We start from the raw sequence: 27,716 nt of genomic DNA, 5'->3' as shown, positions 1-27,716 counted from the left end.
TCTTTTTCCTTTAGATAAGAGTTCCTCAGTCTCAGCACTATTGACATTTTGGGTCTGCTGTCTTGGACATTCGAGGATGTTGAAAATCACCCCCGGCCTCTACTCACTAGATGTCACGAATAGCTCCTCTCTTTGTGACAATAAAAAATGTCTCTGACTTGGAGGACCACAGATCTAAGCAAAGCTAACATACAAAAATTATTTGCTTTTCTGTAATATCTTGATTTTTCCCTTGAGGAAAAAAATATATAAATTAATAAATATACAGATGTTAATAGCTTACAAGAATTTGTAATTTAAAAGAGAAGTGATCTTTTGAGGTAGAAATTTAAGACCTAGAGATAAGGTGTTTCTGGTGACTATAAAAGGGTGGGTAGGGGGCAGGGGTAGGACCCTATTCATGCTACGCATGAATCATACTTATCCTACAGAAAAAATTACTAGAGAATAATTTCCAGGAGCCACAGAAGTGATTGTGTGAAAGTACTCATGAGTCCTGTGATGGTTAATTTTACATGTCAACTTGACTGGGTCATGCAGTGCCCAAACATTTGGTCAAACATTATTCTGGGTGTATCCATGAGGGTGTTTCTTGGATGAGATTAACATTTGGATCCATCTGAATGAGCAGACTGAGTAAAGAAGATTGCCCTCTCTGATGTGGGTTGGTCTCATCCAATCAATTGAAGACCCGAATAGACCAAAAACGTTGAGTAAGAGGGAAGTTTGCCTGCTTGATTGCACTGGACCACTGGTCTTCCATCCTTGGACTGGAAATTATGCCATTGGCTTGTCCCTACTGGTTCTCAGGCCTTCAGACTCAGACTGGAACTATACTACTAGCTCTCTTGGGTCTCCAGGTTGGTTACCACAGATTCTTAGTCTTCTCAGTTTTCATAATAACATGAGCCAATTTCTTCTGTTAAGTGTGTGTGTGTGTGTGTGTGTGTGTGCGTGTGTGTCCATCTTACTGGCTCTATTTCTCTAGAGAATCCTGACTAATGCAAGCCCTGAGGGAATTTATAATAAAAGAAAAGATGGTCACAGGAAGACTTCTGGGGAAAATAGTTGAAAAGAAAATAGTTGAAAAGAGGATGGATAGGAGAAGTTAAGAAAAGTCATAACTTTTCTAAGAATCATATTCCAGGCCTCAGCACTATGTAACACTTGGAAAGTCTCTCTTTTTGCCACAGGTTCCTCCTATTGCCATTCTCAACTCCTAGGCACTGTAGACAAGGAATCTCTCCTTGACCAAACTTTAGTCAGGCTCCTTTGAGCCTTCTTTTTGATAAAGTCTCTTCTTGGTCCCCATCTTTGGGACTCTGAGTCCAAAGTCCACTTCTTGGCTTAGCAGTGGATCCTGCTAAGCCAGTTTATGGAGCATCCTTCTTCCCATTGACATCCGATCAAGTTCTTTAATTCTACCCTTTATCTAAAGAAGTTCTGCTTCCCCTCCCCCGCCCTTGATACTTAACCAAGTTCCCTCTTAGTAATTTTGCATCCACTCCCTCACCCTGACCATAGGCCATAAATCCCCACTGGGTTCTGTTGTGTTTGAGTTGAGTTCAGTCTCTCTCCCCTATTGCAGTAGTCTATCCCTTATTACAGTTGTCTTACATAGAGTCTTCCTCACCATTTTTAACAAGTTCCTAATGCAATTTTTGTTTTATTTTACACTACACTGCAATGAAAGATCCAGTAGATAAAAATTACAGGGGGCAGATTAAGACTAGATTCTTAGATATTTCTTCAATTCATGTCAACGTGTGATTTTAATTTTTTTTTTCTACTCAGCATGAACCATGTAACAGTTATCTAGGCATGTCTTAAAGCTATGACTTTCTGTCAAAAATGGGTCCATATGTAGGGAGTACAAGGTAATTTTATAGCTAATCAAGTAGATATAAACCTATTGATAAAATCTTCTTTAGTGAGACACAAAGACTAATATTATGTATGTAAGAATTATGCTATTTTTAAAGATTATGCTTTGTTTTCTGAATTATCCAGATTATAGATTCTCCTCATTCATTCAAAAGTAGTGAGATATGTGAACTGAAATTGGAGTCAGGAGAAATCAGTCCAAATATCAACCCTGCCACTCACTGTTTTATCTTGGACTAGTCACTTGTCTTTTTTTTTTTTTTTTCTTTAGATTGGTGGTATAGATTTGTAGCTAAGAGTTGGAGGTCTAAATTTAGAATGGAATTAAACCTCATTTCAACATTTATTAGCTGTGTGACCTTGGGCAAGTTATTTAACTTCTCTGTTTCAATGTATTTTTCTTCTATGGAATGGGGATTATAATAGTGCCCATTTCTTGTGAAGTTCTTGGGAAGGTTAAATAAGATGATAAATGTAAAGTTCTTAGCACAGTAGCTGGAAAAGTCTCAATAAATGTTGATAGTTGAAAGGCACATTGGGCTAGATGATCTTGAAGTCTCCTTCATGTTCTAGTTATCTACAAATTTTCTAAGTTACATAGGCATTCAAAATAGGCTGCACGTCTCCATTTGGTTAGGGCCAGGGTTAAGAAGATAATGAGGGGCACCTGGGTGGCTCAGTCGGTTAAGCGGCCGACTTCGGCTCAGGTCATGATCTCGCGGTCTGTGAGTTCGAGCCCCGCGTCGGGCTCTGTGCTGACAGCTCAGAGCCTGGAGCCTGCTTCAGATTCTGTGTCTCCCTCTCTCTGACCCTCCCCTGTTCATGCTCTGTCTCTCCCTGTCTCAAAAATAAATAAAACGTTAAAAAAAAAAAAAAGAATAGATAATTAAAGAATGAATATAAATTTTCTTTTAGTGGGTAAATTTTAATCCCCATAGATTCAACAGATTGAGAATAAGGGTGTACTTGTTATTCATTGTGTTTTTAGGTCTAGATCAATGTCTGCCACTTGGTGTATATTTAGCATTTACTGGAAAGGGAAAGTGGATAAAATATAGCATGTAGAGCAACTAAGAACAGTTCCAGGTCAGACTTCCTGCCTTGACCACTAGTCCTCTCACTTCTTTGTATAAATGGCAACTCAGTTACCTCTTGAAGACTCAATTATCTCGTTTGTCCAATGGGGATTGTTCCAAGCTTTACTTGATAAAAATGTCAAGCACATGACCCACTGTGTGCTTTGTCTAAGTGATTAGTAAATAGCCATATATGATCCCAATCTGATATTGAGGTTCAGACACATAATACAGCTAAACATTCATTTCTACATGTGTTGGAGATAGTGTAATGGTGAGTACCCCTGAGGCTTATCTTCTTTTCATTCCTCTCTGAGCTTCGTGTCTATGCTAGAATGACCACATTACTAGGATCCTTAGCCTCCTAAGTCTTCTAATTCTGAGAGTCAAAAAGAAGACATTTAATTCCACAGATGAAGACATGCCAGAGGCCTTTTAAAACAATTAATATGCTTGGTCATCCTTAGCAGCCTGGGAGCCTTGTGGTTTTGCTGACTGCTCTATCATAATATTGATTAATCTTTCATGTAACAAAGAAACAATCTTTAATGCATATTTGTGCCTTCATTATTAATGAAATTCTAGCAGTTGGTGGTAGAATCTTGGGCAGTTTGTTTATCTGGTGGAAACGACTACAAAAAACACCTGACACATTTCCTGATATAGAGCTCATTTAAATCTTACATTTGAATGCTGCCAGTGAGAGTAACATTCTCTAAAAATTGTAAACAAAGTGAAATGACATCAAAAAATATATCTTCATGAAGCAATAAATGCCTTCATTTCTATGGATCATTTTCTCACAAACACTTATAGCACTTCCTAGGTGTCCAGCACTGTCCTGGAATGTTACAAATCATATGTTGACTTATTTAATCTTCATGTAACCACAGTGATATAGATAGATACTGTCAGCATGTCTATTTTATAGATGGCAAAACTGAACTATGGAGAGATTAGGTAACCTGTCCAAGGTCACGCAGTTAATGATGTTAAAGCCAGGATTTGAACCCAGACATCTGGCTCTAGGGTCCATGCTCTTGACTGCTGTGTTTGCTCTCCAATCTTTGTTAATGATTTAGTGGGAAATAAGTGAAGAGGTAATATTTGGGGATGGCATTAAACTGAAAGGCTTTTTTAGTGATGGCAGTGAAATAGAGTCCCATGTAGAATCCATGTAGTAAAATGGGGGAGGCTCAGACTTTGAAGTCAGATAGTTGTGGGTTCAAACTCGCTGCACCATTCACTAGATGCATTCTTCAGTCTCAACACTTCACTACTTCTGGTGGTATTATACATCTCATCCTTGGTCAGGCCGTGGTCTCATGGTGAGTGGAGTATACTTCCAGGCCCCCAACTCTGAGATTGGCCATGTGACTTGCTTAGCATGGGAGCGCATGCAGTGGGTGGCCATTGTGTTCCTTGTGAATGCCCCAGCTTGGGTGGAGTAGAGTCACCCCAGCTAGGCTGCAGACAGATGAGTAAGATATAAATACTGTTGTGCGACTCACTCAGACTTTGTGCTTGCTTGTCTCTTTTCCCAAGTGTAAGGGAGGACAAGTCTTATTTTGTCAACTGTAAGCAGGGAGATGACAACACCCTCTTAGTGAAGCTGTGGGAACTTAATGAGATAATCGTGTACATGAGTGTTATTGAAGTAAAACTAACAGTTTCTAAAACTCACAGTTCTACTTAAAGAATTGGTAATAAAGTTAGGATCAATATCAAAATTTTTAACGTTTAAAAAAGGAAGCATGGAATTAGAACAAGATATTCCTTCTGTTGGTATAATATTCAAATAAATAATCCTTACCAAAGGCTGGTTAAGACCTATTTTCAAAATATCTAGTAGTCACAAATCATTCTTACCTATGCGTTAATGTTGGCTTCTTAACATATGTTTTTTTTTGTTTTTAAAAATAATGAATTACTTTTCTTTTTAAATAGTGTTTTGTTTGCCAGCTCAATCTAACCATCCTGCCTACTAAATGCAAAGTATATTTTTTTCACCCTGTGTATATTTCACTGGCAATGGCATCATTTAGGTATATGAAACAATTTCTATGTATAGATTAGTTAAAACTCCCAAACATTGACATTACCTAGAAAATGTTTCCAAAGTACAGCATATGCATATGTCTAATGTAGAGTTCAACTGTAATTTAATGATTTAGAAGGGATAAAAAAAAGGGAAGAGATAGATTGTTTCGATTTGCTTGGCTTGCATAAGCTAATACAACCTCAAGCTTTCTTACAATGTTTGTATAGTATACTTCTACATATTAAAGAAATGAGATCTCCAGCCAAGTAGAGAGAATGTGGAATCCTGCATCTTTTTACAATGAATCTTGTAGGATTGTTAAAAACAGATGTATAGGGAAGATAACATGTAGAACTGTTACTATTTTCTGCACTGATATTAATGGACAGAATCCAAGGATAATTCTTCCATTCTGGGTTAATTATAAAATGCTGATGAGGCTTTCATGTCATAATTAGCATGCTTTAGCTTATTTTATCTCATACCTCTGGGTCAAATTCTGGTTCATTGACTTTTTTTTTTTTTTCAGTGAGCTAACCACAAATTTAAGTGGTCTGTAATTATAATGGTGTTTGTTATTGGCCATCTAGTCTATAAACAAACCATGTGTCATACAGCAAGGTGGCAGATTGCCAGCATATCAGTGGTTAGTGATGTGCTGATAAGATGGCTCTCTGGGGGGAAAATAGCTCCAATGTAAAGTGTTTGCCAATGTCTGTGGTGTAAATATTCCCACTGTGGCCGATTTCAAGCTACCAATCATATAATACCAAGTTCCCAAAATTCCTAAATATATAATAATAAACTTTTGCAAGACAGTCTGAGCCAGTACCAGCCAGTACCACATCACTGAACAGTTAATACTTATAGACACTGGATTCTTATGTTGGAATAGTGATACTTTTAAATTCTCCTGCAATGCCTTCATTCAACTATAACTCATCCACTAAGTGAGACCATTAAGGGTGCCTTAATTCTAATAATTTGAGTCATAGACTACTTTGAGGAGCTAACCAGAGCTATAAACCTTCTCCACAAAAAAAAGTACACACTAAGAATTATGAATACAATTTCAGAGGCTTCTTGGACTTCTGACACTTGTTCATGGGTCTTTATGGGCTAGACAATTTGGCAAGCAATGTTCTGAAGGTCATTACTTTAGTTCACTAAGTTTATGAATTACTAGAGAGCTCAAAAGTCACTGCTGAATTACAAAAGAGTATAATTACCAGCATTTTATTAATCATGTTTGCTGTGTGGCCTCTTTCATTATTTCAAAATGCAGAGATCACGAGGAATTCACAAGGAGATGATGAAGTCAACTATTGAGTAGCATTGAACAATTTGGCTTTAGTTTTTCCCTTTGTTCTACTAACTGTGTGTGAACCATTATATGAGCTAACTCTAAGACTTGCGACATTTGAATTTTTGTTTTGAAATATAAATTTCCTTTATGTATATGGATGCATGTGTGCATGTATATATATATGAACAAAATCTCAACACTTCCCCCCACCCCCCATTTAATGCTAGGCTTAATTAAACCTATTGCTCCTGAAAACAAAAAAGAGATCAAAGCTGTAATCAAGCAACAAAATTACTAGCTTCAATTTTAGTGTTGTTTCTTTTTCTACCCATCTACCTACACCAGCAGCATATTTAGTCCTGGTCACTGGGAGTTGATGTTAAAGATGATGACTTTACTAGAACTTCATTTGAGAAGGTCTCTAAAAGATGAGAAGGAAATTCATTTCTCCTCCATTTCTGGAGTTTTGTTCTGCTGAGTCTTTTCAACTTAATCCCCAAATGACCCGAGGATTCTGCTCACCAACATAAACCATCACTGGAGAATTCTGATTCATTAAAGTTGGCTGTTAATTAGCAAAGAGATTTTTAAAAATATATATTGAATCACATTGAAGATGATTGTTCAGTTGGGAAATAATGATGTCAGAGACCAATAACAGGATGGTTTATCAGTAGGATGGTTCATTCAATTTAGGGAAAATTCAGAGACTAAAAGCTGGAACTTGTATGTTTCAGCGCCAGTAAGAATCTGGGGTTGGGAAGAACCTTCTGGCACTGTGGGCACAGCAAGGCATGCTGTTATAATCACAACTGGTTAAATAGTGAACTGAAAGATATCTGGTCAGAAACAGAATTTTTGTCTTTGGCTCTTAATGGGGTTTCATCTGGAGCTGTTCTTTGGCTCAGCACACTGGAATGTGAGTTCAACTAACTCACCACATATTTATTGAACCTCTACCATTGTGACAGATATACTACCAGGATCCCAGCAACAGCAAAAATGAACACAAGATACTTCATGCTTTTGAAAAATTTACATTCTGACAAAACAAGGATATACATCCCTGAAATACGAGGCAGAGAGAGGAAAAAGCTTAAGAGAGAGATTGACAAGTCAGATACCACATCTATTTGAATACATCAAGCAGGGTTTTATGGAGGTGACACACTGAGATGGGCATTGAAGGATGGGTAGGACAGCAACAGATGGAAACTAGAGACAAAGAGGGAATTTTATAAGCAAATATGTGCAGCCGGAATAACCAGGGCATATTTTCATAAGAAAAGCAAGTATTGTATTTTGAATAGAATATATATTACATGTGATTATATAATAGAAGAGGAGTCTGGAAAGTTGATTTTTCTTATATGTGCAAAGAGTGTTATAGAGGTAATGAAGGATTTAGTAAGTGAAAGTCATAGGATTGAGACTAGTAGTTACTATATGATTGGTTTTTTTCCCTATAGTAGACCATACCTCTATGTATGGAGTAAGACTTCAGAAATCCATGTCTAGACAAAACTATGAAAACCACTAAGGCTGTGTTTGGTATAGTTTATGTCTCTTTTGACCCTCCACCATGGCCTTCTCCGTCTTCCCATTCTTTTCTAAGTAGGACTTATATCTGATCTGATTCCTGGTGAGGAATGACTGAGAATGATGTGCGGATTAGGAAAGTGGGAATAAATAGTTCTAAGGAGCATCCCCATATTATCAGGAGGATTCTTCAAGTAAGAGGCTTCAAAATTCTAATGTATCACATTAAAAAGGCCAAATATGAGGCAGTAGGATAAAAAGTTTGCTGTGGAAGAACACTGGTATAGTTCCCTTGAGTCATATAAAGTAACATACCATCTACATGTCTTCCTTTTATATCTCACAGGGGCCATTGGTTGTGAGAGTTAGAGCCTGACTCAGAGTATGGATGACTCAGGACAAACTGTTTCCAAAAGTGAAAATCACTCAAAGTATAGGTGTTATTCTTTACTGGTCATGATTTTTTTTTCTTTCCATGAACTAGTGAAGGAGCATGAGGCAGTTAGGATGGTGGAAAGGAAGCTAAAACTCAGAAGGTTCTGGGTTTTAGATACAGATTTGGTAGCAATTTGTTTAAATACACACACACACACACACACACACACACACACAATTAGAAGTGGGTATATAAGTTGTAAGACTCATTTTACCTCCCTACTTTCATGTAAGAAGGCATAAATTTTACAGGGTGTCCCTTCCTGTAGTATGGTGGCATAAAGGAATGTCAACTCTTTGAGTGTCCCTTTCATGGTGCCTGTCCACTACAGAGGGCTGTAGGGGGGTGCGAGCTGCTGACGGTTAACTGACAAGAGAACTGGGGACCTGCATCTTCAGTCAGCTCCACAAGGTGGCATTCTGTCAGGAAGATGTTCCGCCGGGCAGGTGGCCCCTGTTGGTGGTGCCGAGAGTGCCCCTGTTTGCAGGGAGAGATCACATTCCAGAATGCTGCCCTGAAGCGGCGCGAGAGTAGGTTATAGATAATGGGGTTGACGGCTGAGCTCAGGTAGAAGAAGACACCTGGAACACAGGAGATTAAAAAAGAGACATGTTGAGGAGTGAGAGGCATGGTAGAATGAAGCATAACTATTTAACAAAGGCCTAGAATACCTGTGATTGCCTCTTTTGGAAGTAATAACATATACAAGACTCTAATTGAGAATACAAAATGCTCTGAACATATCTACCACCTGTGTGTTTAGGAATCAAACACAGAAAGATTAAAGAGTCTTGGAAAAATTTAGGCCGGCATGGGATCTCTCTGAGATGCTTGGCAAATTCCTTTGATCCCCACTTGTTTAATTAAAGAACATGCTCTGATAGCATTAACGAGAGAGATGCTTAAGTATCAGAGGAAAGAGAGATGTTTTTATCTCATTGGAGCTTTGCTTAAATCTATAATTTGAAACTGCAAGTAATGGAGGAATGGTAAATCAGTTAAGTCGTAGTCCCTGCTGAGATATCTTATAATGCTAACTATCTCTTCAAAGAAATATTCCCCAATGCACTTTTCCTACCTAGTCTTTTCCCTTGATGGCTCCTCCCACCTTACTTTGAACTTTATTAATTGTATTTTTCCATTTATTTTTCTCCACCAAATGCCTTGCACACTGACACTTTCCTGTTTGGCGCACATGTTTCTTTTATTTCTATGTCTATTTTATTCCCCAAGACCCAAGATGAGCCTAAGGTTGAGAATCAGAGAACTTTGTTTCGGATCTTACTTAGCCTTGCTCATTCTGTGACTTTAGACGGAAGTGGTACTTCCATTCTTTTCTCTGTAAAATGGGAATAGTAATACCACTCTAACCCACCTCCCTGAATTACTGTGAGGATAAAGTTGAGACGCTATCCACAGAGGGATTGAGAATGGCTAAGAATGTAAAAAAAGTGATAGGTACTGTCATTAACATGTTCGTTGTTGTCCTCATTTTTATAGTTCAGGACACACAGAGTGCCATACACCCTATGCACAGAACTGGGCAGGGAGGAATATAGAAGGAGAATATTGCTATGGGCTGTTAATTCATTCAATAAGTAAATATGATTGAATCCTTATTCTCTGCCAGAAACTTTGAGGCACATTGGTAGGCAGTGGATTTAGACTTTGGTCTCCAAGGACATGGAATAGTATTACAGAGGCAAGACCTATGCCTAACTTCAACAGTAAACAAAAGAACTCAACCAAACTATATCTGTTTATATATATATCATAGATATAAATATGATATATATATATGATATATATATGATATATATATATATATATATCATATATATATGACTGACAGTCATCCTATGGAAATTCACATAATGGCATAAACACAAGGACCATGATGGTCATGAAGGATTTAATGGGGTGCTTAAATGTTGCCTACCCTGAAGTGAGCAGGAGATAACTGGGGAAGAGATAAGAGAGTACTTCAGGTAGAAGCTAAATGTGCAGAGGCAGGAATGGTTATATTGTGCAGGAATAATGCAGACACGCACAACCCTCTAATTAACCAGTTTGACAAGTATATGATTTATGAATGGAAATACATAACTTGAGGATCAAAAGGCAAGTTGGGGGCACTTTTTTGTAGCATTTAGAAGGTTTAGACTTCATCTGGTTGGCAATGTGGAGGAAGAGAGATGATTTTTAACTGAAAAATATTAATATAAATGTTGTAATTTGAAAATCTTAAAATGGTTGTCTTGATGCATCTGGAGATGTAGAGTCAACCAGTTGTCTCATGTGATCTTGTAGTGTTTTTCAATGTATTTAATCACTTTCTTTTTTCGCAGCTTAACCACAAAGATAAGCTAAGAGCTATAAATATTTTTGAGATTTCACCCAGAATTAGTAATTAATTTAACATGGAGGAATATACTAATGTCAAGGTATAAACCATAACACAAGGCTTCCTGAGTACAAAAGAAAGGATGATTGAATATAGATAACATACATGGCACTCAATATACCTAGGAACACTGTTGTTTTTGCTTTATGCACACCTGCAACTTAATGTGCACAAGTTGCTTTTATCTGTTTTTTCTGGTGAGGTCTTTGATGATCTAATGTGCCCATAGAAGCAGCCAGTGACTAGCCAAGGTAGAGGGACAATGTGGTCTGCACGTAAGTCTAACAGTCACCTTTGCTGAGAAAGAGGGATACAGGTGACCATTCTCTGCTCCATTTTGGGAGAAAGAATCTTAAACTTGAAGTTGGACAACTTGGGCTGGAACACTGTTTTTACTATTTGCCAACCAAGTGACTTTGGGCAAGTCATTTCTTTCTTGTGGAACTGTTCTTTCAGCTGTAAAAGGTGATGATAATATCTACTTACTAAGCTTTTGTGATGACTATAGAAAGATATATAGCATTGTGCAGCTTAAAAGGCTCTTTAATAGCTATTATTTCATTTACTTCTTACCAACAGCCCATGGTTTGTATAAGGCAGGCATTATTGCCATTTTCCAGTTGAGGAAACTATGGCATGAAGGAATCCACATTCTTCAGATCACACAGGATATTAATAATGGAAATGAGATGGAAATCCAGGTCCTCTGACTTAATGATCTTTCCATTGCTATTTCCACCCTATTCCATGGTATCCTTAACAAGCAACATTAAAGTAGCCTAAAAACAGATCCTGATGCCTCATGAATGCCCTTTGGTTAGTTTTCATGAGGATTTAATACTTGCTGAAGACAATATGAGGTTTTAGGGACATCGATATTTAATAAAAACCAATTCAGTTATGTGGTCTTTGGATGCAAAACAAAGGAATCACTTCTTAGACCATTTTCCTGCTGTAATCACCAGGCTTAGAGTTGAGGTCTTCAATAAAGTAGGCTCTACAATAGTGATTTGGTATATTTCTTTTGGATAAGTAACATGCCTAATCAATACATGAATAAAAAATCAAATGTGTTCTTTATTGTATGGTGGGGTCCGCATAATAATTAGTATATATAAATAGAACCTAAGTGAGATTAAAAAGTAGATACTTGTGATATAACCAAACCAGCCAAAATTTTACCTGACACCACATGGATGAGATTGAACACAGCAGCCAGGGATTCAGTCCACTCCTCCACAAAGCTGAAGAAGAGCCGATCAATGTGGAATGGGGCCCAACAGATAGCAAACACTAAGACCAAGACAACTGGAAAAGGATGATGAATGAAAGAGCAAAGGACAGTCAAGGCAAGGATAGGTATATAATGCCCACTCTGAATCCAGCCATTCCTTCTAGCATTTCCCCTCCACCATCTTTTTAATCATTGTAATGGACCATCTAGATCCTAAAGAACCTCTACATAGAACATTTACACATGAGAGTGAATTGTATGGGATTTAGGGTCAGTTTCCATATGATTGTATAAGATTTCTTGTACAATATGAGTTTACTTTAGAACGCTTAAAATAGTACTGACTTTGTTCAAAGCTGAAAACATTCTATTGTGGAAAATATGTTGCAAGAAGGTTGTTGGTACCACATAAATGGGTTATATGAATAAAATGATTGGGTTCAAGCAATTGGTGTTCTTTTAAGTCCTAGATTAATAACAAACTATTGATACAGTATATAGTATAAATGTTGTATGAATTTATCTTTTTACTCTAGAAATAATTAGAAACTTATGCGAATTCAGTCATTCTGTAAGGGGTGGGAGGCATGTAAAGAAAGAAAAATCGTGAGTGTTATATTGCTTTACAAGCATCTTTTGATTGAGGTGGAGATGTGTCTATTATAACTTTTCTATGGTACAGATTGCCTCACAATTTTTTTTTTGTTTTTACTTTTTGTTTTTATAAAATTACAGATTCACAGAAATACACTATTGCCCAGGGTTTTTTGTTTTTGTTTTTGTTTTTTTAATTTTCAGCTCCTAAGACAGAGATTAGTGCTACCATATTTTCTCTTTGGGGCATTTAATCTTCACCAATATAAATATGTATGTTTTTCTGTTTTCTCTTCTGAAGTTGTAAAATACTTTTATTTCCCAAGACATGATGCTTGAGATTTCCCTCAGGAAAGTCTTGTAGGGACTAGCGGGGAGATAGGAATATAGATGAAACAAGATTAGTTGTGAGTTGGTAATATTTAAAGCTGGGTGATGGGTACATGGGTGATCATTTTACAATTCTCTGAATTTGTGAGTGCATTTGAAGTTTCCATGGTAAATGGTGTGGTATGCCTGTGTGGTGTAGTTTCAAGAATATCTGAATGGTTTTTTTTGAGTTTACCAACCCCCCCCCCCCGCCCTTCTACCAGAAAAAGTCCCTAATCTGCTCACTACTGCCTACAAATCCCTTTAGTTAAAAATTTAATTACTGTTAACATGGAACACTCCAACCCCAAAGGCAAATACTTTACTGTATATTTTATCACAGTGACTTTAATGTGCATACACTTCAAATCTTTTTGCGAGAGCAGATTATGATCAAGGAGGAAGGGGAGAGAGAGATTATGAAGACACGAGATTTCTTAATAGGGAAAGTCAGGTGCCAACAGGGGCTAAGCGATTTCTAAGATGATGACTACTAGAATTGAAAAGACAGGCTTTAGTGACTTCACAGGATTTTTGCTCATAAACACCACATAGAGTAAGTGTTTTATATACCTATTAGCCTGAAGGATTTGTTTCTTTCAAATGTTTGGTTTTGTCTTGGGAAGTTTATTATAAATCTCCTTTCCTCCTTTCTCATTAATATTTCTCATACGCTAGTGCAGGACTATATATATATCTTAATATTTCTTTATTTTTGAGAGTGCGGGAGGGGCAGAGAATAAGGGAGACAGATAATCCCAAGCAGGCTCCAGCCGTCAGTACAGAGCCTGAGCCCAACGACAGATCTCACGAACCCTGAGATCATGACCTGAGCAGAAACCAATAGTCGATGCTTAACTGACTGAACTGAGCCACCCAGGCACCCCAGGACCACATATTTTTACAGCACTCTTTTGGGAGAGTGTAGAGCAGTGCCCAGATTTTTAAAAACACCTTATCTATACAAAAGAGTGTATTGTTTTATATAAAATCATATGATGTTATAGGTGGTATGACTGCTTACAGTTACTCTTGACCACATGTTCTTAATCTGGAATTAAAAGATCCTAGGGAGTCCAAGGATGGGTGTCAACAGGTTCGTGATCCCCTGGAAAGGATTATACAATGTTTGTGTATGTGTATTTGTACATTTTCTGAGGGGAGAGTTCACAGCTTTCATTGTATTTAAAAAAATTAAAAAAGCAACTCATAACACAAAATAGGTTAAAAATAATCTGCTAAGTTTAGAGAGGAAAAGAAATGCTCAAAATCTCAGAGAGTGAGATTTGCCAAATACCTCAGAGAGTATTACAATGACACAATTCAGGGCATTGTTTGAGGGTTAAAAAGTGAAATAGAAACAAAACAGAAAGGTCCTAGGAGGCTGAGAAAACCAAGGAAGACCAGACCTCAACATCTTGTTTCAGAATTTTGATTCTGACCCCAGCAACGCTTTCTCAGTACCAAATGCAACTCCTTTGCTTTCACAAACAAACAAGCCCCAAACAAAATGAAGGACTCACATAGCATCTTGGTGACTGATTTTCTGGCAGGTCTTTGAATATTTGCAGTCATTTCATCTGCCCCAAGCAGTTGGTCCTTCTTTAGCTGCAAGGGAAGTGGAAAAGTTGCTAAGGGAGGTAAACATTTTTTTCCTCCTGTTAAGATCTGAGAAATGTAGCTCTAACATTCATTTTGCAGACAAAAAACTGGGACACAAAGAAATGTAAGAATTTGTCAAATGTTTAACAATAAGTTGGAGGTGGAGTTGGATCCCCAAGTCACCTAAATCAACAGGATCGAGGGTTGTGGCCACATTGCAATACAACCATTTATCATACGCTATTCTGTAAAACCCTGGTTATATAGTATGTTAACGGGTATTCTATAAAAAATGTGAAATTCTAAAGTAAAAAAAAGTTAGGTAGGCAATTCATTCATTCATTCATTCATTCAATAATAATCAGATATCTTTTAGAATGGAATCCCTCTGTTATAGGGTAGGTAGGCAGTAAAAAACAAAAACAGATATTGTTTCTGCTTCATAAATTTTATAGTCTTTATTGTGAGTCTTCTCAGTGTCTTTAAGGTGCTGATAGACATTATGAACATATTCCTGGGGGTTCATGTATCACCCTTCCCTCATCCCCACCTTCCACACCCCACATCTCCAACCCCAACCTCAAAGGAGATAGTGCTTCTTTGACTAAACAATTTCCCCCCACCCAACCCTTTTCAGTGGAATACTTACTATATCTTAAGAAGCGCAATCTGAGAAATTCTATGTTAATAATGTTACTGATAAGACTGCACATGTTTCTGAATTTAGATGTGGAATATACTCATCCTGTTGCAAGAGGTGGTGATCCTTGAAGTCTCTAAAAATGTCAAATATTAACACCACTGTACATGCAATTTTTCCCACCCTGTTCAAGTCCCATCTACTTCTACAAGACTCTGGTGGCCCTGCAGCCCATTATCCTCTCCTTCCTCTCAACTCCCTTAGCACTGAAGATCTGCATCGTTTACCTAGTTGTGGAATTTTCTTCTTTTCAACTTACATATTTTTAGCTTGTGGGGTTATACAACTGTAAAGAAACCATAAAGAAAGCTTTAAGGACTCATGACAAACTACTATCAAGTATCTACAAGATAGTACAGTATGTGTTTGTGCTTGATTCTCTAGCACTTATTCTCTTCTTTTCCTACCAATGGTACCATGATTTTCCTTTAGGAAATGAACGCTTTCTCCATTCCTAGGCATTCATTAATTTGGATGGCAATGATCCCATCTCCAGCTCCAGGTTCAGACCCTAAATAATTTAGCTCCTTTCCATCAGTCACAGTGATTAGATGATTGGAATCAATGGGGTTTCAGATTCTTGCTTGTACTTCTAGGAATTGAAGCTTTATTTCTCTCTTATTGGGACCCCTTCTTGTTCTCTGCATGGAATTCTGGAATACAACAGCTATTTTTTTTTCCACCACAAGGAAAGTGCTGGGAGCCACGAATGACCTGTTGTGTGTATTTTGAGGTTGAATTCAACATTATGGACAGAAGAGCAAAGAAATAGAAATAAAGCTAGGTCTTTGAGAATATTGTGTGTTTTACAGAATTAAGCTTCATCAGAAGCCAGCTCCACCTCTTAATTTTTCAGGTCTATACTACCCTTCATATTTTGCCAGATTGAGTTGGGGTTCCCTCATTAGCAACGTAGAAAGTTCTGACACACTTATCAGGGCCATCAGGTGGAAGGAACATTCAACTTATTCTATATAGTCTTGGGTAGATTAGGATCAGATTGTTGAATTATAAGAAAATGTATTCCAGTTCAAGATAAAAAAGAGTTTGGTGTGGGTATGTGCAATAGTAGAACAGACTGCTCTAAGAATCAGTGACCTTCCTGAGCTGGATGGCATTTTTATAGAACGCTTTAGAGAAGGTATTTAAAATTAAATAAGAGTTGGGGGCACCTGGGTGGCTCAGTCAGTTAAGCGTCCGACTTTGGCTCAGGTCATGATCTTGCCATCTGTGAGTTCAAACCCTGAATTGCACTCTGTGATGATAGCTAAGAGCCTGGAGCCTGCTTTGGATTCTATGTCTCCCTCTCTCTGCCCCTGCCCCACTTGCGCTCTCTCTCTCTCAAAAAATAAAGACACATTAAAAAATAATTTTAAATTAAATAAGACTTGGAAGAGAGGGCCATTAAAAGTTGCCTACAGAGTTAAACAAAGGAGTATCCTGTCTCTCTGACAAACATGTTAGCTCCTAGAAGTCAGGTAGCTCTCAGGACCACACCAGCCCTGAAGCATCACTTGGATAATTAACAAACCTGACCAATCGGTCTCTGAATATACTGGTGCTCTCTACGTACACCCGTGTCTTTACAAAGTAAGGGACTAAGGAGTCTGTGAGATTTAACCCTTCCAAGGTCATCTAGAACTTGGAAACAAGAAAGAAAAATATTGTGCAGTTATTAGGAATAGACAGGAGGAAACTGACAATAATGTTATTAATGTAATAGTAAAACAAAATAATGCAGGTGTAGTGCTCATCTCAGTTCCTGGCACATGCTATTCAGTAAGTTATATATTGTCATTCTGGTTATTGTCCTCAGTTTACTCAAAAGACATAATAAAAACTGAATTTTGGTGAAACAGGGTTATTTATTCATATCTGTGGGCTCACTCATGTGGATTACTGAGTCCCTTCCAGAAATTCTCCCTCTCATGGTAACTGTCACCCATAAGCAGTACTTGTGTTGAGACAAAGAAGCAAACAGATGCACTGAGACAAAAACCTTATTGTTTAAGAGCAATAAATCAAACTGAACATCTTACTAACTCATCATTTAAATCTGCTAAAGGTTCTAATTATTTCCTACTATTTTAATCTTATTTTTAAAGTTTATTTATTTTTGAGAGAAAGAGTGAGAGCTCAAGGGCAGGGGAGGGGCAGAGAGAGAGGGAGAGAGATAGAGTCCCAAGTAGGCTCTGCACTGTCAGCACGGAGCCTGATGTGGGGCTTGAACCCACGAACCATGAGATCATGACCTGAACCAAAAGCAAGAGTCGGACGTCTAACCGACTGAGTCACCCAGGCACCCCCCCATACCATTTTTTAAATTTTGTCATTATTACAAGAGAGTCATTCCATAATTTGATTTCAGTCCATAATTAAGAACAAAGAACAACTATTGAGATCTATTAGTCCCTTCTTTGGGTGGGTTTAAAAGTTCTCATTGGTAATTTCTCTACTTAAAGTAATAGTTTCCTTAAATCAAACATAAAGCAAACAGTTCATACAGTTCTTTTATGAACAGGCTTCCTGTACAGTGTAGTTTGCAATGAAAAGAAAATTATATTAATAATTTCTTACTTTTCAGCTTCCATAGGTTTTAGAGATACAACTAACCAACTAGGGGGAAGAGTGAAAACTGAATATTTATGCATCTTATACATTGTTACAGTGGAATTTGAAGGAGGCGGTATAGTAGAATAGAATGCACACAATTTGTCTGGCCAATATTAACTACTGCTGTATGTTTGAATTATTTTATTTCCCTTCAGATGTTTAGCAAAGTAGCTATTCACCCCTTAAGTATTCTCCCCACCCCTGCACTTCTAAAAGTCAAGATACAAAAAGAGGAGTGAAAAATTGTGGTTACTCTACAGGAAGTTCAGAGGCCTTCCTCTCCACTCACTTTAGCTGTGTGAGATAAAAGGTGAAGGGGAGGGCCATGTGGGGGATTCACGTTGATATATTATGCCGATCCAGTTGTTTCTTTTTTTTTTTTTTTTTAATTTTTTTTTTCAACGTTTTTTTATTTTTATTTTTGGGACAGAGAGAGACAGAGCATGAACAGGGGAGGGGCAGAGAGAGAGGGAGACACAGAATCGGAAACAGGCTCCAGGCTCCGAGCCATCAGCCCAGAGCCTGACGCGGGGCTCGAACTCACGGACCGCGAGATCGTGACCTGGCTGAAGTCGGACGCTTAACCGACTGCGCCACCCAGGCGCCCCAATGCCGATCCAGTTGTTTCTATGATTACAATCATTCCACCACATTTATATAGTTTGTGGAGACTAAGCTCCAGAATACCAAGATATACTCCTAGCTTTTGTGTAAATATTTCCACAATCTGAACAAGATCTGTTTATTAAAAAAAAATAGTGCAACTCTGTTTGGCATGGCTGGATTCTGCTACAATTCATAATATATCCTCTTCAATTCAAGTGTTAATGTTGCCTGCAGGAGTATAAGTACCAGGTGAGAGACCCAAAGAGCTTCCCTCCCAGATGGGAAGAAACTTGCCTTGGGGTTGTCTACTTTCCATCTCTAACAGGTTTGAGCCTTGGAGAGCAGCTCAGTGGGTACTTGTATCCTGGAATGATGCAGCAGCACACATATGGCTCCCCTCTTTCTTCCTTGGTCCTGGGATTCCATCAAAGGGAAATCACCAGGAACCATGACCACGTACACAGGGACGAGGTACAGCTAGAGTCAGGGAGAGCTTTCCCGAGGAAGTGTGGGTGAAGTAGGATTTAAAATATGAGTTAGAATTAGCAAAGCAAAAGGGATTGTGATTGTCAACAGTAGCCACATTTTGGGCAATGATGCAGCAAAGGGTACAGCCTGTGCAAAGGCCTCGAACGCCATAGTCTAGGGCCTATTTCTCCTAACTCCATCTACAGATCTTTAATTCCTCTAGAAGTGATATTCTAAGTCGAGAGTTTTTCCCTGGTGTCCTCTGGGTAACAGCTCATCCTTCCTGAGAATAGGAATGCTCGAAGTTTCACTATACACACAAAGCAAACTAGATAGTTTCTAAGCTGTCATCTGAACTGTCACTTAGCTCCTGATACAAGGTAGCCTTAAGTTCATTACAGCAAAACAAAATGAAACACAAAGTAATTGGTTGGGGTGAGGGATATGTGTTTCCTACTCAAAGTTAAATACTTCTCCCAAATTAACCCAAGATAAATGATTGGTGTTGGATGAGATGGTATTGATAAGTTTGGGGTAGAGATTTCTTACAGGGCTCATGATATGTGGAATCATGCAGAAATCCTTTTCCCCCAGTGATACATACACATTCCCCCAGTGATACACACACATTCTAAAGCTAGTCTGGGGTGACATGTATCTCTGGGAATAGAGGAGCCATCCCTCTAAGAGGAGAATGACAAAACTCCCTGCCTGATTAAATTTACTCCTGTGTCTGGACATCTGTGGTACTTAGAATTTGTTCTTCTTAGTTGGATTCTGCCACTCATCTTAGGCACAGCATGTATTTAAAAGGACCACTTGTGGGGCAGTCATTTCTGATATTCACCTTTCTCAAAGATGCACTGAGATGGGAGTACCTTGACTGTCACAGAATACATGGTGGCAGAGCCATCTTGAAACATATGATGTGAATGTGATGTTTTGTTTTCCCTTCATTATTAATTCTCGTTGTTCCTGCTCATGGATTTTTCTTTCTCATTTTTTTTTAGGTTATTACAGACTGCCAGAGCTATTGGGAGCCTTAGATATGATCTAATGTGACCTTTTCATTTTATAAATGTGAAAACTAACTCCAGGAGAGAGTTGTGTGGCTTGGCTAAAAGCATATTTTATGTGAGCTTCAGATCTGGGAATCTAAGTAGTCCTAAGACTGTTTACAAAACACAAACTGCCTCCTTAAATGGGCATAAAACCATCACAGTTAGATTTCATCTCTATGAATTTGGATGCAGAATGTACCAGGAGAGCAATTATATAGACTCACTACTACCCTCACCAAAAGTAGTTTCTCTCAGCTAATTTAGATTAGAAAAAAAAAAAAACCCAACTCATGAGTATCATATCACCATGAGTATAGGAAAGGAACCGTCTCTAATTATAAGATATGTTGGAAACAAAGTGATAGTGTTTTATTAATTCTGGCTGTCACTTATCTCCACTTTCTTCTACTCTATCTTATGTGCTCTGTTCACTTCTTTGTCCCTCAGTTTCCATCTGATCAAGAGAAATCCAAGTTGGTCCCACTCAAGCCATATATATATATATATATATATATATACACATATACATATATATGTGTATATATATACATATACATATGTGTGTATATATATATATATATATATTTTTTTTTTTTTTTTTTTTTTTTTGCATTTTAACCTGATATTTCAACCAAAGGGTCAAAGCAACCATAAGGAACAGTCTCACTTTAAAACTACATATCTGTCTTGGAGTAGAAGATAGAGATAGTTTATGTTATACACAGACCAAATTGGTACAGAGGAAAATTTCAATGCAGGCGGTAGATGGGGACAGGAGACAACAGGATGTGGAACAGTTTCTCCTGTGGTAGCCACTTTGTGCTATTTAAAATGAGGCTCCCCCTCAGGCCTACTGAATCAGGATTTCCCAGGGGGAAGGGCCTGCACTTTGATACCCATAGTAAAATTTCTAGGAACTCCTAGATTTGAAAGCCACAGGCATAGAGGGAAGAATAATGATAGATGAGTTGAAGGAAATGGTTTATAGTTGTGGTTAGTATTTGCCTGATTTGGGGCCGGTCCTTTAACTTCTGTTTGCCCTCTGAGCTCATTCTGTTTTCCTCTCTGCTTCCTTCCAATTCTGGATTTCTCCAAGTCTAAGTTCTTTTCTCTGAACTTTGAGTCAATGAGAGAAGAAGAGATACCACCCTAAGCCAGCGAGCTCGGATACTCACTTTGAGCCCCATGAGGTAGTAGAGGACACTGATGACAGTCATGGGGAGGATGTAGAAGAGGAAAGAGGTAACCTGGATGACGAAATTGTAGATCCATATGGGCTTGATGACCGCACAGGTGGCGGAGCCCGGGACCAAGGACCCATTGGGGAAGTAGTGGAGCTTGATGCCGTGAACGCTGGTGTTGGGCAGAGAGGAGAGGGCAGAGAAGCCCCAGACGAGGCCAAGGATCCTGAGAGCCCGCCGCCGGGTGCTCCTCAGTTTGGCCCGGAACGGGTAGAGGACGGCCACGTAGCGTTCCACGCTGACCGTGGTGACGCTGAGGACGGAGGCAAAGCACACCGTCTCAAAGAGGGCCGTCTTGAAGTAGCAGCCCACCAGCCCAAACAGGAAGGGGTAGTTGCGCCACATCTCGTAGACTTCCAGGGGCATCCCAAGGAGCAGGACCAGGAGGTCGGAGACGGCCAAGCTGAACAGGTAGTAGTTGGTGGGCGTCTTCATAGCCTGGTGCCGAAGAATCACCAGGCACACCAGGAAATTGCCGACGAGTCCCACGACGAAAATCAGCGCATACACTGCAGTCACTGGGAAGAAGAAGTGGCTGCGTGGAGGCCCGTAGAGGAAGGCCAGGTAGTCCTCGGTGCTGTTCAGGTATTTCTGGGATGGATCTGCCAGTTCCTGCTGGTGGATCCAGGAAACGTTCTTGTGTTTTTCCATTACTGGTTTTAAACTGCAAGACCTGAGCCTCCTCTGATAGAGGCTTCTGTCCCAGGCTGAGCCAGAAAAGAAAGAGAAAGCAGGCAGGAAAGCACACTCGGGGGGGGGGGGGGGCGGGAAAGAGGCTGGGGAAGCGTGAGTAGTTCAGAAACGCTGGGCTGCTCAGACCGGGATCCCTTTGGAAGAGATAGAGGCCCCGCCCCTGCACGGGCTGTGGGCCAATGAGTGTGTGTCAGACGCTCAGCCAGAGGACCCCTGGGTTGGAGGGCTGGCTTTGAAGCAGGAGCTGGAGAGGAGCGGGAGACGTTTCTCTGGATTGGAAGGAGCTGGGAAAACAGCTAACACAGAGGGTGACACTCTCACTTAAATAAGCCGTGGGTACTTTGAGCGTGCGTTTTGCAGAGCTGTGGGCGTCTGGATGGAAATACAAAATAAAGTTGCAGGGTCATGGATAGGAGAGTACAAATTTCCATTGATCCTTGTCACCTGCACAGCGTGACAAAAATGGGAGATCAATAGATTTCTCAAGTTATCTTGTTCCGTTGGAAATCCAGGGCTCTCTGGGGAAAACATGATCAATGTGCCTTTCTGGTTTGTTTGCATCCACAATAGAATCCAAAGCCTGGAAAAACCCTTGTGCGACATCTAGCTCTGCCGGCTGTCTCTCACTTTGGTCTCTTTTGGCAGTGGCTTGCTGTACTAAAAGGCAGTGGGGTTTAAAATCAGGCACACCCATAGAAATCATGTAAAGGCATTGGGATTGTTGCTCAGACTGTCCCAGCCTCATTTCCTTATCTGTAAATTGAAGATTTATTCACTCTATTTTATTCAACCAATACTTCTTGAGGGTTCACTGTGTTACCAGGCAATGTTCTAGGCTCTGTGGAAACATCAGCAGACAAGCAAAACAAAGATCTTTGTCATGTGGAACTTTTCTTACTGTAGGGAATTCTGAAAATATGCAAGCAAACAAATAATAATACAATTTCAGATAATAACTTGTGTTGTGAGGGGAAAGAAGGATATAGGACCATACACGCATAAGGCTGGGGGTGTTCTTTTATTAAGGATGGTCAAAGAAAAATTACATCGGGAAATGTCATTTGGGCTGAGGTCTGAATGATGAGAAGTCAGTCATAAAAGAGCAAAGGGTGAGGTGCCTGGTTGGCTCAGTCGGTTGAGCGTCCGACTTCAGCTCAGGTCATGATCTCACAGCTGGTGAGTTTGAGCCCCATGTCGGGCTCTGTGCTGACAGCTCAGAGCCTGGAGCCTGCTTTGGATTCTGTGTCTCCCTCTCTCTCTCTGTCCCAACCCACTCGCATTCTGTCTGTCTCTCTCAAAAATAAATAAACATTAAAAAAATTTTTTAAAGAGCAAAGGGAAGTGCATTCCCAGCAAAAGTAATAGCGAGCACAAAAGTCCTGAGGCAATAATGAGCTTGATGTGTTTCAGAAACATCAAGAAGACAAATGCAGGTGGGACTTAATGAGTGGACAGGAGAGTATGAGTGATTAGCTTGAAGTGACTGGTGGGGACCAGATCATGTAAATTTTTCTAGGATTTGATATAGCGTTTGGGTCTGATTCAGACTGCAGAGAGAAATCTTTGGAAAGTTTTGAGCAGGAGAATTAAGAAGGGTGAAGTATTAATAGGATGTAGGCAGGAGGCTGGTGCAGTATTCTAAGTAAGAAATAGTAATGGCTGGGTTTACTATGGCAGCAGTAGATTTGAGAGATATCTGAATTCAGAAATATTTTTGCAAGGGATGGTACCTTATGTGGTTGTTGAGAAGATTAAACGAGAGTACTTATCTTAAAGCTTCTTATCCTTAAGAGATGCTCACCAAATGTTAATTATTTTTTCCCTTTTATTTGTTAAGTTGAATGATAAAACTGAGACGAAAGAGGTCAAGTGGCTTGTCCAAGAATAATATGTTGGTCACAATGGGGCAGTTTATGCTGCTGTAAGGAATGATATCTCAGTGGTTTAAAACAGTAACAATTTGTTTCTCACTACAAATTTGTCATTGGTCCCTAGGAGGACCTGTCCCATGCTGTACTCACTCTGGGACCCAGGCTGATGGGATGATCACTATCTGGGACTTTGCTGATCATTGCAATAGAAAATGAGCTCTGGAAGGTCTCAGGTAATCATAAGCTCTAGTCCAGAAGTAAGTAATACATGCCACCTTTGCTCGTAGCTCACAGCTCTTTGGCCAAGACTAATCATGTGCATCCACTCAAACACAATAGGGGCAGGAAGTGCTCTCCTACCATGTGCACAGAAGATGGAGAACCAGGAAAATTTGTGGAACAGCCTTAACAGTGACTTAAATAGCAAGTCATGGCAGAGCCAGAACTTGAGCCCTCTCATTCATGATGAGCTTTGTCGTTAAGATCACCATTAAGAAACTTTAATATATATTTCTGATAGAGTTTAAGTATTGGGATGCAGTATCTCATTGAGGTGCAGGGTCATTAAAATTATAAGGGTGAACAGGGGCGTGTGGGTGGCTCAGTCGGTTGAGCGGCTGACTTTGGCTCAGGTCACGATCTCCCGGTTTGTGAGTTTGAGCCCTGCATTGGGCTCTGTGCTGACAGCTCAGAGCCTGGAACCTGCTTCAGATTCTGTGTCTCCCTCTTTCTCTGCCCCTCCCACACTCAAGCTCTGTCTCTGTCTCTCTCTCTCTCAATAATATAATAAACAAATATTTCAAAAAAATTAAAAAAAATTATAAGGATGACCAGTAGCAGATGTGAACTCTAGGCTGGGGAAGATACACACTACACAGGAAAACAAATTAAAGATTCAAAGGCATATCTCTGTTGTGGTAGGTAGATTTAATCAAACAGAATGATGTCTAATAAGGGATGCGATAACAGGCTTGATGCAGGGAGATGATATAGCAGTGATAAAGGCATAGACTCGTGTAGGCTTGGGGTTCAAATCCTAGGCATTCCTCTTACTAGCTGTGTGACCATAAGGAACTTCTTTAACCTCTGTGAGTCTCAATTATCCCATCAGCAAAATGAGTAAAATAGCAGTACTGCCTTTTAGGATTGCTGGTAGAGTGAAATTAGTTCCTGATGAAATGCTCAATACATATTATTTAAAATAGTACAGTATTTATAAGTATTTATAAGTATAAGTATTTATAAGACATGTGATAAGAATTTAATAATAAAAATGTATTTATTTGGGGGAGGTCAAAAAGACTGTTGCAAGACTTAAAGACTGGGAGTTGTGGTTGGGAGTGTTACTGTGAAAAGGACTCCTCAGTTTTAATGAACTATCAGTACCGGAGAGCAAGTCGAAGTAGCCGCTAAGAAAGTATATGCACAATTCCCCAGCTCACCTGAGTCTGGATCTGCACCTTCTAGCCATGTGAAGATGGTGAGACTGATGAGGGGCACAGTATCCTGAAGGCAATGTTTGACGCAGGTTGGGAATGTTTTGCCTGAAGAAGACGGAAGTGGGATATCGGGGTCACCTCCAAATATTTGACAACATATTCGGATGACACTTAAGGAAAGAGGGGAAGCTCATGTATAAAAAACCCAAGATAGCCACAACTGGGGGTCAATTCCACTGGAATTTCCTGATAAGTAAATAGAAAACCTCTCAAAATTGTTCACGTCAATGAAAAGGAGCTTAAGTTTTTATCCACCAATTTCTGTCCCCCATTGTTTGAGGGCAGTACGTCCCTACATCTCTGAGGGGATGCTCATGGGTTGAACAAGCTTCCGTGTTGTCAGAGAAGGTTATGGGATAGAAATACAGCATGAACTTATGGCACACCTCTATCAGCAGAGGTAAGTCTGAGCATGGACAGGGCTACTTTTTGTAGCTGTGGCTTGCATCAGGTGGGCCAGGGGGATGTGGCATGAAGGTACCGGTAGCATCTACTAAAATCTATAAAATTAAAAGAAAATACTAGCTGATGTTTGTTAAACAATTATTCTTCCCAGGCACTACTTTAAGCATCTTACATGTATTAACATGCGTAATCTTTACAATAGTCCTGTGAGACAGGCTCTCTTTTCATCTTTGCATTGCAGGTGAGGAAAAGGCCTTGTTTTGTTTGGTGTGCACTTTGTTGGATTTATAAAAGAGAAAGGAGAAGAGATCATTGATTTAGACAAATTTTCACAGATACCTCTCTGGATTCACAATTTCCCAGAAAGTCAGTGGGGATTTCTGTGACAGGAGATGTCACGTATCTGGGAAGCGGATCATGGCAGCTGCTGATTTCTTTGGAAGCTCTTTGATAGAAATAAAATCAGTTTCCACTCTAGTCTCAATGACTGATATTGATTGGAAACAGAGAATGGCTAAGGGTGCTTAAACCACCAACAGATGGAGACTTTAGTAATTACATCTGTATGAAGGTAGATACCTGAGCGGTCTCCAGAATAGAGTTTTCTCTGCAGATCAGAATGTGACTCCATGAAAGTCAGCACGTGACAATATGGTATGTTTTAAAAGGAGATAAAAGTCCCCATTGGCTGAAAGTCCTGCCCCAATAATGTTGAAAATCTTATTCCTTTAAGCTTCACACCTCTCAAAGGGAAAAATATCATTATCAACAGCAGCAGCAGCAGCAGCAGCAGCAATGGCAATGCCAACCTCCATGATTGAGTGCTGTGTGCCAGGAGCTATGTAAGTGCTTGTTGGTTGCAAACTGGTTCCCATACATGGAGAGCAAGGAGAGACTGAAGAACAAGACAGATCACTCTAGATTGGTAGGTGTAGGTTTAACAAGCAAGGGAACGTATGTACAAGGCTTGTCCTGGGTGGCCATTAAACAAGCAGATTTCTGCACCTGCCTGCTAGAATCTTAAAAGAGAGGCCTTAACTGGGTTCAATCACATGTACCGTCTGGATGGTCTCAGCAACACCTTACTCTCTCAAGGCTGTGTTCTTGGAATAGCTCTCAGGCAGGTTCTGTGGACAGAACATACATTTCAAGGACAGGAGGGGGTATGAGGAGTCCAGCTTATGGGTCGACTGGTGGTCACATCCTCTTGATGACCTCCTCCAACAGTATTTTACTCGAATTCTTTAATACAATCCTTGAAAAAAAAAAAAACCCATTGAGGAGATAGTTTTATGATTCACATTTTACAGATGAGAAAATCTAGGATTTGTAAAGATTAGATGCCTCACAAATTCACATGGTTAATTATTATCAGTTACAGAATCCAAACAGGATCTGAATCCAAGCAGACTTGACCCTTTGCTATTTGAATGCGAGGCCTTTGCCACGAATCATGACTCAGGATTACCATGTAACAAATTCTATTTTATTCTCATATGAATTACTGAGTCTTGCGTATCAGGGATCGCTACCTTTAAGCAGTGTTCCTCTGGATACAACATATTCATCCAACGGTCAGTTCAGAGCTGACATGCATGCACTCAGTTCTGGGAATCTTATTTTAAGGGACTTCTTATTTAAGTTAAAAAATAAAATTTTATGCACCCAAGTTAATAGAACCTGTCAAAATGCTTTTACACTGAAACACATCCATATTGTTCTTGTATAAATTAGCCAACAGAATAAAGTAAGTGGCAATTTGCCACATTAGTGCTATTTATATAAAAGGTCCTTGTAGATGACACCATTCAGCGTGCCAGCTGCTGTAGAAGGTATTTTGACTAAAACTAGTCAGCGTTTTTTTGTGGGCCAGTTGGAGAGACACACTAATTAATAATATAAATAATATAAAATTATAGCAGGGTTACACAAAACAGATACTTTATTAATAAAACTATAAGATGTGATCTAGTTCTGAGATCTGAGAGGTGAGAAGAAACTAACATGAAGTTTTGGGTTGGAGGCCAGGAGAAGAATATTCCAGGCAAAGCAAAGAACATGTGCAAATGTCCTG

At 39.4% G+C, this 27,716-nt stretch overlaps 1 protein-coding gene and 1 long non-coding RNA gene across 4 annotated transcripts in view; one reads left to right on the top strand and one right to left on the bottom strand.

The window, feature by feature from the left end:
• The window catches only part of LOC122240790, a 183,608-nt gene extending 163,640 nt beyond the window's left edge, over positions 1–19,968 (top strand). For both annotated transcript variants that reach the window (XR_006220517.1, XR_006220516.1), the window contains one exon: positions 19,883–19,968. This is a non-coding gene — a long non-coding RNA (uncharacterized LOC122240790). The remainder of the gene's footprint in view (positions 1–19,882) is intronic.
• Positions 7,346–21,861, bottom strand: NMUR2 (neuromedin U receptor 2). 2 transcript variants are annotated; one of them, XM_007077565.3, is made up of 4 exons: positions 21,109–21,861; positions 14,407–14,491; positions 11,869–11,994; positions 7,346–8,863 (listed from the first exon to the last, which is right to left on the bottom strand). In XM_007077565.3, the coding sequence occupies exons 1-4, from the start codon at positions 21,823–21,825 to the stop codon at positions 8,592–8,594; spliced, it is 1,200 nt and encodes a 399-aa protein (XP_007077627.3). In that variant the 5' UTR covers positions 21,826–21,861; the 3' UTR covers positions 7,346–8,591. The 2 variants fall into 2 exon arrangements, with proteins under 2 accessions (XP_007077627.3, XP_015390984.2); XM_015535498.2 differs by lacking the exon at positions 11,869–11,994.
• Positions 21,862–27,716: the final 5,855 nt, after the last annotated feature.

The sequence above is a fragment of the Panthera tigris genome, chromosome A1, assembly GCF_018350195.1.
Source record: "Panthera tigris isolate Pti1 chromosome A1, P.tigris_Pti1_mat1.1, whole genome shotgun sequence".
Lineage (NCBI taxonomy): Eukaryota > Metazoa > Chordata > Mammalia > Carnivora > Felidae > Panthera > Panthera tigris.
Note: the sequence above shows the minus strand (reverse complement) of the source record. Positions and strands in the feature narration are given on the sequence as shown.

Excerpts from the sequence above, each read along its gene's own strand:
- NMUR2 (XM_007077565.3), bottom strand. The coding sequence starts at position 21,825 with ATGGAAAAACACAAGAACGTTTCCTGGATCCACCAGCAGGAACTGGCA. Across the intron at positions 14,492-21,108 it reads ACTACCTCATGGGGCTCAAA|CTAAAGAAGGACCAACTGCT; the intron begins GTGAGTATCCGA and ends CTTCCCTTGCAG. Across the intron at positions 11,995-14,406 it reads ATCAGTCACCAAGATGCTAT|TTGTCTTGGTCTTAGTGTTT; the intron begins GTGAGTCCTTCA and ends ATCCTTTTCCAG.